The 13,600-nt window shown below is 38.7% G+C and overlaps 1 protein-coding gene and 2 long non-coding RNA genes across 3 annotated transcripts in view; all 3 read left to right on the top strand.

Annotated features, from left to right (window-relative positions):
• Nucleotides 1-379: 379 nt before the first annotated feature.
• On the top strand, nt 380-989 carry LOC134202501 (uncharacterized). The gene is made up of 3 exons (XR_009977248.1): nt 380-512; nt 573-739; nt 800-989. It is a non-coding gene; the product is annotated as an uncharacterized LOC134202501 (long non-coding RNA).
• A 437-nt stretch (nt 990-1,426) lies between these two features.
• Nucleotides 1,427-1,987, top strand: LOC134202489 (uncharacterized). The gene is made up of 3 exons (XR_009977243.1): nt 1,427-1,528; nt 1,593-1,680; nt 1,747-1,987. It is a non-coding gene; the product is annotated as an uncharacterized LOC134202489 (long non-coding RNA).
• Nucleotides 1,988-2,835: 848 nt separating this feature from the next.
• Nucleotides 2,836-13,600, top strand: part of LOC134202503 (ATP-dependent RNA helicase Ddx1) — a 32,943-nt gene continuing 22,178 nt past the window's right edge. Inside the window, exons 1-2 of the mRNA XM_062677502.1 lie at nt 2,836-2,995; nt 3,052-4,752. Coding sequence (XP_062533486.1) covers nt 2,980-2,995; nt 3,052-4,752 — 1,717 coding nt within the window. The 5' untranslated portion in view covers nt 2,836-2,979. The remainder of the gene's footprint in view (nt 2,996-3,051; nt 4,753-13,600) is intronic.

The raw sequence follows: 13,600 nt of genomic DNA, 5'->3' as shown, positions 1-13,600 counted from the left end.
GTTTGCTGTGGATGATACCCCGTGCTGCTAACCCCCAGTACCATACCACAAATAATTCCATTATGGTCTACTGACATTTCCTCTTTAGTTCCTTTATAAATTATATTGTAAAAAAATATAACGAAACGTTTCAAAGAATATTGACCACATGTAGTATAGGCAATTGAAAATTTGGTATAGTATGCGTTCTAAAAGAACATGAAGTCGTAGCATAAATGTACAATAACATAAATTGTTACCACATGATTTATTTCGTTTGAATCATATCGACCACTCTATGTACTGTTTTTGATTATGCGGGATTGCAATGTATAAATGTATTTATTCTCATAATCAATATTGTTGAATTTTTATAGTTGAGAATTATATTCTTTCACTGATAATCTTCATGTTTTGGTTTCGATTTCGGTCTGCTGGTCGGATGCTCTGTACAGCAAGCTTTTTTGACCGCCCGAGCATAAGTTTACAACACCCGCGCTATCTTCTCTCGATAGCGTTTTCTGTCAGTAAAGGTAATTATTACTTATGAATTTGTTAGTTTATTTTGGCTTATATATTCTATATTATTTCAGCTTCGCTCGTATCTGGCCAAGCACTAAAAATCATCTAACGGGAGGATGCAATCCCATCGAAAACGAGTTGCTGGTCAGGAAAATTATGGAGGCCTCCATTTTCATTGTGTTCATCGACATCATCACCCTTTTCGTCCACCACGAAGGACATCCACTCACTGATATAAGTTAGCTCTTCCATGTAAATTATAGAGACGACTAACTTAATAGGTAGTATCTTCCGCAAGGATCTACGGCTATGTAGAGCGGTAGCAACGTGGCCATGATGTACGCCAGGAGACGAGAATCCTGCCATGTGGCTCTGGTGACTACATGTTGGATCCGGAGCTCTATGACAACATCATCATAATCGCAGCACTTCATCCCATGAAGCGGAATCATCTAAGATTTAATTTGTTTATTTTTTAATAAAATTATTGCTATAGCATAATATTAGTATTTGTATTATTTTCTTAATGGCATGCCATAATCATTATTAATACATTAAATCAATTACGAATATAAGTTTTATTCCGATTGTACTATAAAAGTTATCACACTTAAATCATTTCACAGATTTCGGTGAATTTATCTTCAATTCACCGAAATCTCAACAGCAGATTTATTCGGTAATTATTTCACCGATTTTCTGCGGTATTTTCCTTTGTTCAACTGTCAAAACTACAAAAAAATCTGTGAAATTTTTACCGAACAGTTCTGCTGTTGAGATTTCGGTGAAATTTCACAGAAATCTGCGATTTATTTTAAGTGTGATGAGTCGCGAACATGAATTTCATTAGCCAAAACAAATGCTATTTATTAGTCGGAAGCCTAAGCGTGTATTTTTTAACGCATATTTTTTTTCGTTGGAGGAAAAATTGTTTTTAAAAATAGAAAGAAAGTGAGAGCAAATTAATAAAACTAAGTGAAATATAATTGAGGCGGGGATTGGAGTCAACAATTTATTGACTATACACGTAAGTTTAAACGATAAAAATAATGTTCAGAAAATATTTAACGTTGTTTTTTTTGCATTTTCAGGGCGAAATATGCACATATAGAAATTTGAATTGTGGGCGGAAACATTCGGGGGAAGTTATTCCTGCTTTTCCGGCATCGAAAAGTAAAGGTGGATAAGTATAATTTGGGTTTATAATTATCGACAATCTCATAAATAAGAACATTTCATTCTCAGGGTTTTCTTCAATGACATCAACTTAACCCAAATAACAGCATTGCAGCAAATTCCAAGGCAAATTCGCAATGCCATATTATATAATATGAACGATAATATGAATACCTGAAACACCCTGAAACTAAAGCCCCAAACGCAATACAACGGAACGGCGACGGAAACGGAAAATTTGACAGTTAGCCCATATATTTTCTGTCAAATTTGCCGTTTCCGTCACCGTTCCGTTATATTGCGTTTGGGGCTTAACTGATTGGAAAAATAAAATAAATCTCACAACTTTTAATTTGTTTATGCTTACTTTTACCTGAAAAATAAGAAAGAACGCCTTCATGTGTCATTTTGCTTCAACAATATTTTATTGTTGAATTTATCGTGTTCATATATTGAATCAACAATACAGTCACAGTTATTTCAACAATCATATTGTTGATACAACAATATAGCAGCTCAATGTTTTGATTGTAAAAACAATATTATGGATTAAGTCAAATGGAAAATATTGTTAGCCCTGAGCTAACATTGTTGAGATTGTTGAATTTGACCCAGAATATTGTTGTTTCTACAATACATTTTTCTGCGTGTAATATAATTTAAACAAGCTCTGATCAATCACGAATATTGTTAAAATTACAATCATATTGTTGATTCAATAGGAAAATATTGTAAAATCAACAATCGATTCTTTTTGATTTAATAATAGACCGATTGTTAAAATCAACAATATATATATTTGGTTTAATCGTAAGAAACTATGCTGCGTGTAATAACATTTATTTATTTTCAAACATAAAAGATATTTGTGAGAACAAATTGCAAAAAATTATGTAGTTTGACACATAACATATATGCGGAAAATTTCCTCGGTGTTGTTCATAAATAAAATGTATTGTAATTTTATGATATTTTAATGTAATTCTATTGTATTTTCTATTCGGGTGGTTCACTTCCTAAATATTGCTCGCGTCTATTCTGGCCGCACCCTTAGCCCCAGGGGCTAGCGAAATTTACTATACTGTTTTTCATGAGTTCGACTCTGGTAAGAATTGATCAGCTGTTGTTTATTATTATTTATTTATTTTTATAAATAAACATCAGGATAATTTGGAGAGAAAAAAAGTTATTGTGTTTTAAAAGGAATACGAGGAATTGACGTCAGTTACTAACATGTTGAATATTGCAGAATGATTCAATGAAATAATTTGCTATTTGTGTAAAACAATTATCTAAAGAAACATGTCTGCTTTCGAAGGTAATGAATGCTTTTGACGAGAACCCAACACAATATTACTGTCCGCTTTCCTGCAGAATATGGAATCCTGCCGGAGATCGGTCAAATGCTTGAAGAAATGGAATGGTTTCTACCCACAGACATACAAGCGGAAGCCATCCCCGTTATTATGGGCGGTGGCGATGTCCTAATGGCAGCAGAAACACGAAGTGGAAAAACGGGCGCCATAAGCATACCACTTCTTCAGATTGTGTGGGAAACGCTTCGAGACATCAATAGCGGTAAGATTGCTGCTGGACAGAGCCCCAAACAATGGAGATTATCGTGTACGGATCGTAGCAACGGGCTAGCAATCACACCGGATGGGTTGAGTTGTCAATCGAAAGAACGCAAGAAGTGGCACGGCTGTCGAGCGACCACCGGAGTTTGGGATTGGGGAAAGTATTACTACGAGGCTACCGTTGCAGAGGGAGGAGTTTGTCGTGTTGGATGGAGCACAGAGCAAGCCAGCCTAGAGTTGGGAACGGATAAGTTCGGCTACGGTTACGGCGCAATGGGGAAGAAATCTCACAACAAACGTTTTCAAAGCTACGGTGGCAAATTTGGACAGGGCGATGTCATTGGGTGCTTACTAAATTTGGAGCGTGCTGAAATTGGCTTTACGAAAAATGGCATAAGTTTGGGAACGGCCTTCGAAATCACTTGCGAAGACATTAGACATGTCAACTTTTTTCCGGCGGTAGCGTTGCATAATGCCGAAATGTCGTTCAACTTCGGTGATACTGATTTCAAATACCCCGTTCCAAATGGATATTCACCGATATCCAAAGCTCCACACGGAAAAGTGGTTATCAATCCTAATACAGGGAGCGAAGGAGATTCACATGTATCGAATCCTCAACCAAATGCACCTCAAGCGATTGTAATTGAACCCTCACGGGAGTTGGCTGAGCAGACTTTTAATCAAGTTCAAACGTTTAAACGGTACCTCAAGGAACCAGAAGTGCGCGTGTTGCTTCTGATCGGCGGGGTTAATATCACTGATCAAATCGAGGAATTACAACGTGGTGTTGATATTATTATTGGAACACCTGGACGGCTAGATGATTTGATTGCCAATGGAACCATAATTCTGAGCAGCTGTCGCTACTTTGTTCTGGACGAGGCGGACGGTTTGCTAAAACACGGTTATATGGAACTCATTTATCGCATACACAAGAAAATACCCAAAATTACGGCTGACGATCATCGACTTCAGATGATCATTTGTAGCGCTACTTTGGATTCATCAGAGGTTCAAAATTTCGCTGAAAGCCTTATGCACTTTCCCACGTGGATCGATCTGAAAGGAGAAGACGTCATCCCGGATACGGTTCATCACGTGGTGTACATGATTGATCCCCGGAAGGATCAAAGCTGGCATTGGCTATCGAGACATGTTCAGACCGATGGCGTGCATGCCCTGGACAACGTTTGTCCCGGATCTGATACGGCCGAGAGCCTCTCCGAAGCGGTCAAAAGGCTCAAGGGTGAGTACACTTTGAATGCCATCAAAGAGTACAACATGGATCGAGCGATCATTTTCTGCCGCACTAAGCTGGACTGTGATAACTTGGAACGGTATCTGATGCAGGCCTGTGGTATGCAGTACTCGTTCGCCTGCTTGCACAGATCCCGCAATTCCCGGGAGCGCAAAGTGAACCTGGCAAAGTTCAAGAACAGTATGGTCAATTTTCTCATCTGTACGGATGTGGCAACTCGCGGAGTGGACGTATCGGGTGAGTTTTGAGATTTTTTTTATATTGAAAATGAAGCAGCCACTTTATAAAATTTATCGTCTCACTATGAGATATGTTTGCCTTTCTCGTACAACAAAAGAGCTTTTCATAGAAGCCTCGGAGACCCATAGTGTTACATACCAATCGACTCAGCTCGAAGAGTATTTTGCCAAACACAATGGGTACGTTTGCGTGCGTTTTGACAGTTTTTCCATGGGAAACCTGTCAAAACGCACGCAAACGTATCAATTGTGTTTGGCCCATATGTGTGTGCACAAAAGCTAAGAAAGACAATAGATAACTTTTCATATAGTAATCCTTAATCGTTTTTCTCGCAATAAGTTTTATTCGACAGAGGGCAAATCTTAGTTGATCACTATTGAATTTGATAACGATCGATTGTTGCGTTTGAAAATTATGAAGAAAATGGTACATCGAACAATATTAGCGCCATATAAGGTTGGTGTCTTGACTAAATGTGAGAAAGTCAGTATCACGACTCGGTGAATTTAGTTTGATTTTTGACGTAGAACTACGTCTGTCTTTTCTATATAGGGGTACACTTTACGATTGCAAAAAATCAAAAAAACGTAACGAAAATATGATAGACTTTGATCACCTTTGATCATTAATATCTCAGCCGTTTTAGGATGGATTTTCAACTTTCAACACCGAGGCGTCGCACCCTATCTGGTCATCCAACACACTGAAGTCATTTCTTACGCGGTTTTTGCCTTTCTCGTATACTAAGCATACGGTAAAGGCTATATGATCGCTCCAAAAACAAACTTTTTATAGAAGGCCCGGAGACCCATAGTGTTATATACCAATCGACTCAGTTCGACGAATCGAGGTGATGTCTGTGTGTGTGTGTGTGTGTGTGTGTGTGTGTGTGTGTGTGTGTGTATGTGTGTGTGTGTGTGCGCAAAACTACTAAAAAAAATGTCACTCATTTTTCGGGCACTTACCCTCAACCGATTTGCTCGCAACAAGTTGCATTCGACGCAGAACCCTGTCCTATTGTTTCCTATTTGAAAATGGCCAGATCGGACTATGGAATAAAAAGTTATGGCCAAAATACAAATTCGTAGGAATAAATCGCGTGAAAAATGTCACTCATTTTTCGGGCACTTACCCTCAACCGATTTGCTCGCAACAAGTTGCATTCGACGCAGAATCCTGTCCCATTGTTTCCTATTTGAAATTGGCCAGATCGGACTATGGTATCAGAAGTTATGGCCAAAATACAAATTCATACGAAAAAATCGCGTAAAAAATGTCACTCATTTTTCGGGCACTTATCCACAACCGATTTGCTCGCAACAAGTTGCATTCGACGCAGAATCCTGTCCCATTGTTTCCTATTTGAAATTGGTCAGATCGGACTATGGGATCGAAAGTTATGGCCAAAATACAAATTCATACGAAAAAATCGCGTAAAAAATGTCACTCATTTTTCAGGCACATATCCTTAACCGATTTGCTCACAACAAGTTGCATTCGACGCAGAATGTCTCATATTTTCTTATTGAAAATTGGCCAGATCGGACTATGGGCTTAGATGTTATGGTCAAATTACTATTTATTGTGAAAAAGAGTTCGAAAAAGTCTAGCTCACTTTTTCAGCACTTAGACTTCATCTATTGACGCTCGCAACAGATTGCATTCGACGCAGAATCTTGTCCCATTGTTTTCTATTGAAAATTGGCTAGATCGGACTATGGGATCGGAAATTATGGCTGAAACACCATTTTTGCCTTTTTCTACGAAAAGGCTGTATGTTCGCTCCAAAGCTCGATGAACTGCGATGATGTCTCTGTGTGTGTGTGTGTGCGCGCACCAAAAGTGCGAAAAGTTTAGCTCACTTTTTTGGAACTTATCCTCAACCGATTTAATTCCAACTATAGATAGTAGAATATATAGATGAGCGAAAGCATGGCTGAGTCGATTTTTCTGCCCGTGCACACGCACATATGACGTCACAGCCCTTAACGTTTCCATTGAAATCGTGACGTCATGCTCGTTTGGAGACACGTTTGACAGTTCGTTTGGAGACAGAGGATTTATCTTCACTCATCTATATATTCCACTATCTATAATTCCAACAAGTTTCATTCGACGCGGAATCCTGTCGTATTGTTTTCTATTGAAAATTTGGACCATGGGCACAGAAATTATGGCCAAAATATACTATGTGTTATAAAAAAGCGAGTTAAAAAGTCTAGCTGACTTTTAATGGACTTACCCTCAACCGATTTACTCACAACAAATTGCATTAGATGCGGAATCCTGTTCTATTTAGAAAGTTGGCCAGATTGGACTATTACCTTTGAAATTATGGCCAAAATACTTTTTGCCTTTCTTGTGCAACAAAGTTGTACCGAAAGGCTATAATTTCTTTCCGAAAACGAAATATCGGATGCTTCCACACTGATACACTTCCCTTCCTCTTCATACGGGAGTTTGGTAGAAAGACGGTCATGAGATTTATATCATAATAAATATTGCCCTCCGCTCGCTTGATGGGAATGACATTTTCGTTTTCTTTTTGTGTAGTCGGAGCTTCAGTTCAATTTACATCCAAAAGTGATATCCTTAAAATATATAACTGGGTAAAATAAAACAGGGGTATGTACGTCAAAAAGATTGGAAAAGGAAACAAAAATGTCGAAATTCTTATTAGCATATTGTAGATCAAGCTGAAAACCGAACCGAGGTTTCGCGACAATCGCATTTTCTCGCATTTCCGGATGTTGCAACTGCATCGCGAGTAGTGCGCAACTGTGCCATAGTCGGGCCCCACTCGCGATGCAGTCGCGACATCCGGGAATGGGACAAAATATGATTTTCGGTTTTCAACTGGATCTGCAATATCTTTGCCATAAATAATCTGATTTTCATAGAACGGACAAAGAAATTTGTCTTTTTTACTCCTAGCTACTAGCTCATCTATTTTCAAGCACACACATTTTACGAAGGTCGAGAAAGGCACCATCACCGCTAGGTGGATTAATCTGGGTTTTTTAAAACAGGAATCTCTTTTTATGCAATTTTTTTTTCACACGCGTTCCTGGATTTCCGCGGTTTATTCAAACATATTTAGGGATATATCCTCCGCGTGAAATATCCTCCGCGTGAAAACCGACTCCAGTGTTTTACAATACTTATGAATGATAATCATAGGCGTAACTAGAGTCTCGGTCTAGGGGGGGCCATGGCACCAGCTGGTGGGATGTAATTTTCAAAGGCGATTTAAAGCACTGTGCGCATAGATTGCAATAGAAATTGTTTGACTAAATTTATCGCTCATTCGTCCTAGAACTAACATAAAAAAAATCGCGAATAATACAATTGATTTCCAATGATGCTGTGATTGCTTCAAAACGCTGTGTCTGTGTCAACTTGTCTTCTCCATGTTACTAAATGTGGATAAGTACACACTTATGTTACAGTACAGATTCAAGAATCTTCTTCGAATTATCTATAAATGAAATTCGATATGAGTATATTTCTGAAAGTTTTCAAGCATTTCCTTGATTACTTAATGCATAAAGATCTCGATTTTTTTGAATCTCTTTAGATGTGGAATAAATTCCACGAAATTTTGTCATAATCAATATAAGTATTCATGCAATTCAAAAATGTATGCTCTGTGCTGAAATAGTTAAGTACCGATGAACACAAATTTGGAATCCTAAAGTGTTTTTTATGAGTCAAAAATTCCATGAGTCATAAAATTATGAGTCATAAATCAAATTCCAGAATAACATAGGGTTTTTGTAGTTACTGACGTTAGGAAGAGGCTTTATTATGGTTTTCTAAATAGGTGAGAGAATTCTCTGCAAAAATCAAAGAGACTTGAGAAGCATCCAAATCGATCTGAATTGTGCTGCAAAAGAAATGTTTTCTGATACGAACTGGTTTCTAAATCTAATTTTTTTTATCCTAAAAAACAAATTCTCACTAAAGCAGGCACAAAATAGTTTTCCGATGATCCTTACGAAATCGCCAAAAAAATAAATGGAACAAGATCTTTTAAGGATTATAAAAATATTTCTTTAATGCAATCTCTCTTGTGAGTGCGAAGGTTGCCGAAGTTTTGTCCTAATACTTTCAATGGAATGCGATGTTGATTTTTCTGTAACAATTTTTCTTAACAAAGATTCTTAAGTTTTATAATTTTATATCTTTCTGTGCCAGAATTATATAGCGAGAGCAAAAAGCTCCATAGGAATTTGATCAACTGTTTTGCGGCATACCTTGCGATTAACTCGAAGATTTTCGAAAGAATGATCGTTCGAAATTTCATTGCCCGCATTTGTGTACATGTGCTCATTTTGATGTAGTTGCTTCAGTCTTTTTTGAAGCGGATGGTAGTTTAATAGAACAGAAATATTTATATCTTAATACAATGTTTTTATGTTTCTGCGACCAGGATACTAGTCAAACAAATGCAGAACAAATTTATTATTTTAAGCTAGCAACTGAATTAGGAGCGACATTGATTTTAGCTTAAAAATCGAGAAAATGTTCCCGGGGGTCCAACTTAAATATTTCGATGCTTTGCTGAACAAATGGTCATAGATGTGATAACGCAACAAAAAATATGTTTATAGAATTCATAATCAAAATTAAGAAATATGTAGGAAATATGTAAATGAAATAAAAAATGACTAAGTTGGAATTACTTTTCAAAATTTTCTGGGGGGGGGGGGCAAAAGTAGGTCTGGAGGGGCCAGGCCCCCCCCAGCCCCCCCTTATTTACGCCAATGATGATAATACAGTCAACTTTCACTCGTTGGGCTAAAGCTGCAGCCCATCTAGTGAAAGACTTTCGTTAGTTGGGCTGAGATGTCATCTGTCAAATCAGCGAATACAATAGGCCTTTTCATGTGACACTGCCGGGGCTGCACTTGTTTACAACCGCTGAACAGGCCTGCAAGTCCGAAGCTGTCACTTTCATAGAAGAACTGTCAATTGACGGTAAAATCAGCTGATTTTAAACGTCTCGTGAAAAGGCCTATAGAAATTCAGAGCTGCCAACTGATGTCGTTTTCGTTTTTGAGGTGTAGCAACACCGTTTAGTGCAGCATTTTGCACGTCAAAAACGAACGTTTTGAGTGCAGTTGGGTTTGTTTGTTATGGATACCTGTTGGATACCATAAAAATAAAACAATAACAACGGGAGAAACTTGACAACAAACTACACTACACGGCACACTCTGATTTTTTGTGGTGCTACACTGCTTGTTTCAGTGCAAGAAAAATGCTACACTGGTGTAGCACGAAAATCAAAAACGAACATTTTTGGTGCAAAAGTGTAGCACGAGTGTAGCTACACCGCAAAAACGAAAACGACATGAGAAAAAGAATAAAAAAACTGCCGTTGATGTCATAATTTGACGTCCACCTTCGTTTTAAGTGGGCTACAGCCCAACTAACGGGCGCCCAACTAAATCATAGCCCATCTAAAGATAGCCCAAGGAGTGAAATTTGACTGTATTTACTATTGAAAAATATTAGCTAACAATTTAGCAATCGGTTTCGATGAATCAGTCAGCCGCGCAAGTGCATCGCAAGCTTCTTCTTCCATAGCACTACATTCCTACTGGAGCTTAGCCTACTTTCAAACTTATGTCGAATTCGTTTTTTAACCTGGGTCAGCGCCAACCCGAAACCTGAATAAAAAAAATATTTTCAGTTCTATCTGTCATTGGATATGTTGGTGTGCGTGTTTGTTTTGATTCGAAACATATGATCCAGGATAGCAACCCTATAACCAGAGACCGGCGGAGTGAAAAACTGTCGAAATGGCAACGTATGAAAATGCATGAAATCGTGAAAATGATACTGGCAGCACTTGAACTTTTTGCTTGCTTCTTATGGGTGCAAAAAGTAAACAAGTCGAAATGGAACCGCTTTTGACGGTTCGATTGGAAACAAGATGGCGTCTTCGCCGATCACTTATTCTAGTATTTCTAATCCAGGCCATCCTGTTCACTACTGGCAGTGCGTTTGCATTGACTAAATAATCAGATCATGATTATTTGTATTTAATTATATTCTATAATCCCGTGCACATTTTTATAAAATGAATTCCGGTATAGAATTCATGTAAAGGAGTTTTTCTATTCTACACGAATTCATCTAATAAATCATATTGAAATTCCAATCACTATTTCTGCAATTTTTTTCCGGAAAAAACACTCAAAAGCATGTAATAAAAATTCTCCAGGATTTGCTATTTTTTCGGGATAGATTTCGGCCGGATTTTGGGCCCCGTGCATTTTCAATGAGGCCGGGATTTTGATTTTCCTGATAAAACAGGTTTTAGTTGCGTGGCTTGTGATCGTCCGTGTGCAATTCAACATCGCGCAAATTTGTCACCCATCATGTTTGTACTGCTGCACTCGCGAGGAAGATGGGATCGACCGGCCGTGAATGTGTATACTCACGATGACTGACAGGATCTGTCATTTGACACATGCATGATAGGCCTGTTCATGATAATAGGCCTGTCCAATGCCACACATCTCCCCTCAAATGCATTGACCCTTTTCTTCTGCATGAAAAAAATAACACCTACGACATATTATGTATCATCCGGTTACTCTCTCATCATGATACAAAAGCATCTTGTAGCAAACAATCATTCCCGACACTCCATTGTATTGCGTGCATCTCATTTCATAATCGAAGAACACACTTAAATGGTGGCTCACATAAATATGGGAAACCACTCTGAAGGAACTACCATGCAGTGGGCGTCTCGACTCTCAATTCTACTCACAACTCGTGAAGTAACATTTCACGTGTACTTCAAATCACTACCACTACTTCTACTTTTTTCGAGCACACGTCCAATGCACTGTGCATTCACATTTGTGAAACAACTAGCAACAAAAACCAGATACCGTAACTAAAAAAAAAGGTCGATGAACAGCTCCAAATCATGGCCGAATATCTTATATCAGTTAAATCAATCCTCTTGTGTACCTGTGACATTTCGGATCCACAACACCAAACTACTTGTAGGTCTTCGACCATCGCTGAGCAAGATACTCTTGCTTGGCTGAACTGTGATCACTCTGATCAATAATAACACCGTTCTTCTTGCGGGCGTCCCACCAACGCAGAGGAAGAAACACTTGAATGCGGGCGTCCCACCACGCAGAATTGTGATCACTCCTATCCACAATAACACCGTTCTTCTTGCGGGCGTCCCACCAACGCAGAGGAAGAAACACTTGAATGCGGGCGTCCCACCACGCAGAATTGTGATCATTCCGATCCACAATAACACCATTCTTCTTGCGGGCGTCCCACCAACGCAGAGGAAGAAATACTTGAATGCGGGCGTCCCACCACGCAGAATTGTGATCACTCCGATCCACAATAACACCATTCTTCTTGCGGGCGTCCCACCAACGCAGAGGAAGAAACACTTGAATGCGGGCGTCCCACCACGCAGAATTGTGATCACTCCGATCCACAATAACACCGTTCTTCTTGCGGGCGTCCCACCAACGCAGAGGAAGAAACACTTGAATGCGGGCGTCCCACCACGCAGAATTGTGATCATTCCGATCCACAATAACACCATTCTTCTTGCGGGCGTCCCACCAACGCAGAGGAAGAAATACTTGAATGCGAACATTCACCGCGCAGCACTGTGATTCATCCTCAGCTATACCAATCAAGCTTTCTTTATTGAACTCTGTCGCTCCCCGAGACAACGCATGTGCAAACGGTTCTTCCTTTTCATAATTTCTTTTATTCTTCTTCTTATTATAGTTGATCGACCTTTCATAGCGCTATAAGTGTTTTCAATTCGCGAAAGTGTTTTTATGTTTCACCATGGTTTTCATATCGGAGTAAAACACATCCATAACTATATAATATCAGGCATCACGGCTATACTCTTCAAAAGGGAGAAATCTTCGAAAATCAAAGGTAATTTAAAATATTGTATTCAAGATGCTAGATGCATCTGATAGTTCTTGGTAGCGTTTGGCTGAATGCAGATGACATTACATTTTCTCTTCGCAGGTCACATCCCAAATTGCACCTTCAATTTTTCCATAGCCAACACTAGCCATCAACAAAGTAGAAAATTTCTGTAACACTTTCCAATCCATTGCACATTCAAAGAACTGTACGAATACGTGTTCTTGATAATTCAAACTATTGTAATAAAAAACATTTAAACATTATAACATTTAGTTTCAAAATGAACTTGTTTTGAAAATAAAACTCAGAAGTTCTTATTGGTGTATTTAAGTTTATCACCAATCACACACTTGATTAATTCATTAACAATCAAATCCAATCGGCCAGATCGTATCTAATAAACTACTTCTCTTAACAAATTGAAAGAGACTGGCAAACAAGCATATCTTTTTGCGTTCCCTTTTCCGCAGAAATAACTCCGTTTGACATAGTAATAAGGAGTGTTTACAAAAAACTAAAACATAATCGTTACTCTTCTTACCGATGCAAAAGCTCCGCTGCCTTCACTTTTTCGGCTACGTCCGAAATTGTTTGTTTTTCACACACTTCTATAAACATGATGGGTGTCTTCATGCGAAATATGTTTATGCACTCCTGGCAGAGGATCGCCAAATGTGCAATTCAACATCGCGCAAATTTGTCACCCATCATGTTTGTACTGCTGCACTCGCGAGGAAGATGGGATCGACCGGCCGTGAATGTGTATACTCACGATGACTGACAGGATCTGTCATTTGACACATGCATGATAGGCCTGTTCATGATAATAGGCCTGTCCAATGCCACACAGTCCGGATGATGCAGAGTCCCAAATGGTTTTTTGTGAGCACTGCCAACA

This window comes from Armigeres subalbatus, unplaced genomic scaffold (assembly GCF_024139115.2).
Source record: "Armigeres subalbatus isolate Guangzhou_Male unplaced genomic scaffold, GZ_Asu_2 Contig1246, whole genome shotgun sequence".
NCBI lineage: Eukaryota > Metazoa > Arthropoda > Insecta > Diptera > Culicidae > Armigeres > Armigeres subalbatus.
Note: the sequence above shows the minus strand (reverse complement) of the source record. Positions and strands in the feature narration are given on the sequence as shown.